The sequence below is a fragment of the Amblyomma maculatum genome, unplaced genomic scaffold, assembly GCF_055883805.1.
Source record: "Amblyomma maculatum isolate TAMU_Amacu unplaced genomic scaffold, ASM5588380v1 scaffold_18, whole genome shotgun sequence".
Taxonomy (NCBI): domain Eukaryota; kingdom Metazoa; phylum Arthropoda; class Arachnida; order Ixodida; family Ixodidae; genus Amblyomma; species Amblyomma maculatum.
Genome location: NW_028146743.1, coordinates 4,891,121 through 4,895,350, shown reverse-complemented (window position 1 = coordinate 4,895,350; position 4,230 = coordinate 4,891,121). Strand labels below are relative to the sequence as shown.

The window sequence follows — 4,230 nt, the reverse complement described above, 5'->3', positions numbered from 1 at the left end:
AAGCAACAATTAAGTGACTTCCTAATAAAACAAATGAATAAAGAGTAAGAACAAAAACTGAAGTCAGATTCAGACTGCTTGTGTTTATTGTCGCATATGCGATCTTTGAAAACATGCGCGCGTGCAATATATGTTACGAAAAAGCAAGATCGCCCTTCTTTTCTGTAGCATAAATGTGACGCTATAAAACGTCACTAACCTGATATATATCACCTTAGCAATAAGCATGACTGAATTGCAGAAACGTCGACGTAACCTATCCGAAAGCATGAGGCCCGTATACGTATTGACGTTCGTAGCACTTGACTGCGGCATCGCGATATACCATGGACCATAAGAAAAGACCGAAGAGTAAATAAAATTCAAAGTTGGATTAATGAACAGTGTAAAATATTAAGGGTATTTTCGGATACCTGTGTCACACGGACAATAACAGTCGTCGTCGATCCGTTCCGGGTTAGATCGCGATTGAAAATATAGTTCCCATAATTCGGGACAACCACCTGGGCTGACTGAGCGCTCACTCAGAAGGAAGATGCATACGATACCTTACATCCGCAATCGCAATTCGTGGATCGCAATCGAGTGGCTCTAGATCAAATAAAATCGTCATCGGAATATTTCATATATTGAATCCGGCCCGGATTCGATCGTTTAATCAAAGATTGACAAACTATTGCAACCAACGTGTCAACTTTAGGTGGTTTTCTCAAATTTCTTCTCTCGCTGGATATCAGGAAGTCAATATGTGTTCTGCTTAAGACCTTATCCGGTTCAGCTGAATAAATAAAACAGATATATAGCAGACATGGACCAGATAGTATTTGTTAAACGCTTCCTCGAGCGCTATTTGAGCGTATGATTTTCTCCGCACAGTACTAGGACGGTATGAATGTCTTCCACCAAGACTGTTTTTAGACACAAAGTGCGCTTAAACCGTCAAGAGACAGGTTTCGCAGTGAAAAGCGCAGCACGCTATCCGGACCTATATGCCGCCTATGCTGCCGAGGCCGCGAACGCGTTGCGATAGCACCTTAGCTATTGGTAGTGCCGCCCCGCGGTGGCGGCGGGAAGGCATCACCGCGGCGGACACGCCAGCGCGCGCCCTCGGCACACTAGCCAGTATACTCTAGGCACTATAGTGGCGGAGGCGGCAGCCCGGTTGCTAGTGCGGTTACCATAGTGCGGTGCAGAAGTGTACTTTGCGGCCAGCAGTGTGGCAGGTGATAAAAATGATTTGCATCGTTGACTCAAGGTAGTGTGACCAAAAAGTGTGAGCGCGGCTCTGTGTATTACAGTTGCATAAATACTGTGGTAACCACTAGAACGTGCTGAGGAAAGGCAAGAAGCCCCTTAACGCAGGAACTATGCCGAAGGCCAAGCACAAATCCGCAGTAGAGAAAAAAGCTTGGTATCAAGTAAGACGTGTCGCTACAGCATTGTGTGACACGCAGGCTCCTCAGATTGGATCGAACGAAACTTCAGAGGTGGCCGATGCTTCAAGTACGTCTGGCACGTCTGGCGAGGTACCGACTCGTCCTGGTGTAGCTGAGTGTACCGTTATAAATACAAGTGCGCCGACAGCCGATTGGGAATCCAACCTTGTTCCAGATTTCACAGATGCCAATGACAATAGTGTTGTGGGAATGATTGACTATGTGCAAGGAACCAGAGTGGGCAGCTCTTATAACAGCTTTGCCGAAGAACTTCAGGCCTGGGCTGTGACCCATAAGGTTAAGCAAACAGCAGTTACAATTCATTGCTAAAGGTACTGAAGAACCACCACTGTTTCAAAGGTTTGCCGAGCGACGCCCGTGCTCTTCTTAAAACTCCTAGACAGCCTGGAGTTAACATTGTTAACATGGGGCTGGGGCAGTACTGCCACTTTGGATTGTTCCGAGGCCTACTTGAAGCTCTGAAAACAGTGGACAGTGTGCCATCAACTCTGTCTCTGTCTTTCAACATTGATGGTCTTCCGGTGGCTAAAAGCTCCCGCACACAAATTTGGCCTATATTATGTTTGGTAACCAACTGCAAAGGACTGGCCCCATTTCCTGTTGGTGTTTTTGCCGGGACATCAAAACCACCTGATGCAAATGAATACCTTGCAGCATTTGTTGATGAGCTACTTCACTTGTTGGAAAATGGCCTAGCTACCCAGAATTCTCACTATGCAGTGCAAATACACAGCTTTGTTTGTGATGCTCCTGCAAGATCATTTGTGCTAATGACAAAGTCACATACGGGGTACTCAAGTTGTCCACGCTGTGACGCAGAAGGCGATTATTTGAATAGCAGAGTTGCTCTTCCTTCAACAGCTGGAACTCCGAGAACAGATTCTTCGTTTAGAGAACAAATGGACGAGGGGCACCACCATGGTACATCGGTTCTACTGAGACTACCCATTGATTGTGTGAGAGATGTACCATTTGATTACATGCATCTGGTTTGTTTGGGTGTAACGAGAAAGTTAATACATCTGTGGCTTTCTGGGCCACTGGCAGTTCGTATTGGGCCTACTTGCCGGACACAGCTCTCTCAAGAAATTTTAGATGCTAGCTGCAACATCCCTGCGGAGTTTGTACGCAAAGGGAGGCCTATAACTGACTTCGACCGGTGGAAGGCTACTGAGCTCCGGCTTTTTCTATTGTATACAGGGCCTCGTGTTCTTGTAGATATCTTGCCACCAGCATTATATTCGAACTTCCTTGTTCTCCACTGTGCTATATCAGTACTGGTGAGCAAAGACCTCTGCATTCAACAGTGCTCCTATGCACGCCTTCTGTTGCAGCACTTTGTTTCTGAGTTTGCTAGATTGTATGGTAAAGAGCATGTTTCATTTAATGTGCACTGCCTCTTGCACCTTGCGGATGATGTGAGTGCTTTCGGTCCCTTGGACAATTACAGTGCATTCCCTTTCGAGAATTGCCTCCAGCAAATTAAAAAGGAGCTTCGGAAGCCAGGGGTATTGCTTCAGCAACTGTACAACCGAATGATCGAAAAGGAACATGTCCAAGTGAAGTTGCGAAAAAGCAAAAGTACATTGAGTGAACTCAGTTTCGATGGAGCTCATAACAGAGGGCTGCTTCCTGAAGGCTGTAAGCCCCCTGAGTATTCTGTTGCGAAGACCGATAGCTTCAAGATCACTTGCAGCAGGCCGGACAATTGTTGCATTGTTGATGGCCACATTGTCGAAGTAAAGAACTTCGCATTTGTGGAGGGCGTGTCTTCCTCTTGTGTTATAGGCCACGAGTACAAATCTAAAGAGAATCTTTACACAGAGCCATTCGAATCAAGCCGAATTGGTGTTGCCGTGGTCTCCAAACTGTCGGAGTTAAAATTCTGGCCATTTAAGAACGTCAGGAAGGCAGTCTTACTACCATTTGGAAGTAAATCGGTAGTTTTTCCCTTACTGCACACATAAAATACATGAGGGAAGTCAGCAGTCAAGGCTTTTTGGAATGATACTAGTGTCAGCTTTTTTTTTCATTTTCAGAAAAACATTTACAGGGCAAACACTTATAGTTTGGTTTACTTCAATGGGCTTAACGTCCCAAAGTGACTCTGGCTACGAGGGACACTGTAGTAGAGGTCTTTGGGTAATTTCGATCACCTGGAGCTTTAACGTGATAAAACAACAGCAGTCACCTTTCTACTTGCCACTGCTGCTTCATGGTTGAGTGCGTTGCTAGTGAGCATTATTCAGCTAATTTTCCTGTCAAGTAAAGATTGTTTCTTTCAAACGGAAAATCGACGGCCACAGCCCTGGGTTAGTGCTGCATACAACATGACAAGCTCATGGCTTTGGCTTCCACTAGTGGTGTGTAATTCTTTCTTTTACTTAGTTCAGTTTTCAGCTGTCGAAATACTCAACTGCCTCATCTAAAGAGGGCAGATATTTCTGACGCTTTCATAGTTGCAAAGACTGTTGGCCTGTTTGATACATATTCTTCTGAGCCATCATCATCATCATCAGCCTGATTATACCCACTGCAGGGCGAAGGCCTCTCCCATATTTCTCCACTTAACCCGGTTCTGTGCTAGCTGCATCCACTTGACCACTGCGAACTTTTTAATCTCATCCGCCCACCTAACTTTCTGCCGCCCCCTGCTACGCTTTCCTTCCCTTGGAATCCAGTTTGTTACCCTCAGCGACCATCGGTTATCCTCTCTTCGCACTACATGTCCTGCCCATGTCCATTTCTTCTTAATTTCTACTAGAATGTCGGT

General features: G+C 45.7%; 1 protein-coding gene across 1 annotated transcript; it reads left to right on the top strand.

Moving 5' to 3' along the window:
- The first annotated feature begins 1,367 nt into the window (after nt 1–1,367).
- On the top strand, nt 1,368–3,886 carry LOC146171736 (uncharacterized). The gene is made up of 3 exons (XM_084586332.1): nt 1,368–1,503; nt 1,740–3,389; nt 3,846–3,886. The coding sequence occupies exons 1-3, from the start codon at nt 1,368–1,370 to the stop codon at nt 3,884–3,886; spliced, it is 1,827 nt and encodes a 608-aa protein (XP_084442458.1).
- The last annotated feature ends 344 nt before the right edge of the window (nt 3,887–4,230 follow it).

Bases quoted from the DNA above. Each gene is read 5' to 3' on its own strand.
- LOC146171736 (XM_084586332.1), top strand. From the start codon at position 1,368: ATGCCGAAGGCCAAGCACAAATCCGCAGTAGAGAAAAAAGCTTGGTAT. The intron at 1,504-1,739 runs GTACGTCTGGCA...CATAAGGTTAAG, and splicing joins AGAGGTGGCCGATGCTTCAA to CAAACAGCAGTTACAATTCA. The intron at 3,390-3,845 runs GTAAATCGGTAG...TCTTTTACTTAG, and splicing joins AGTCTTACTACCATTTGGAA to TTCAGTTTTCAGCTGTCGAA.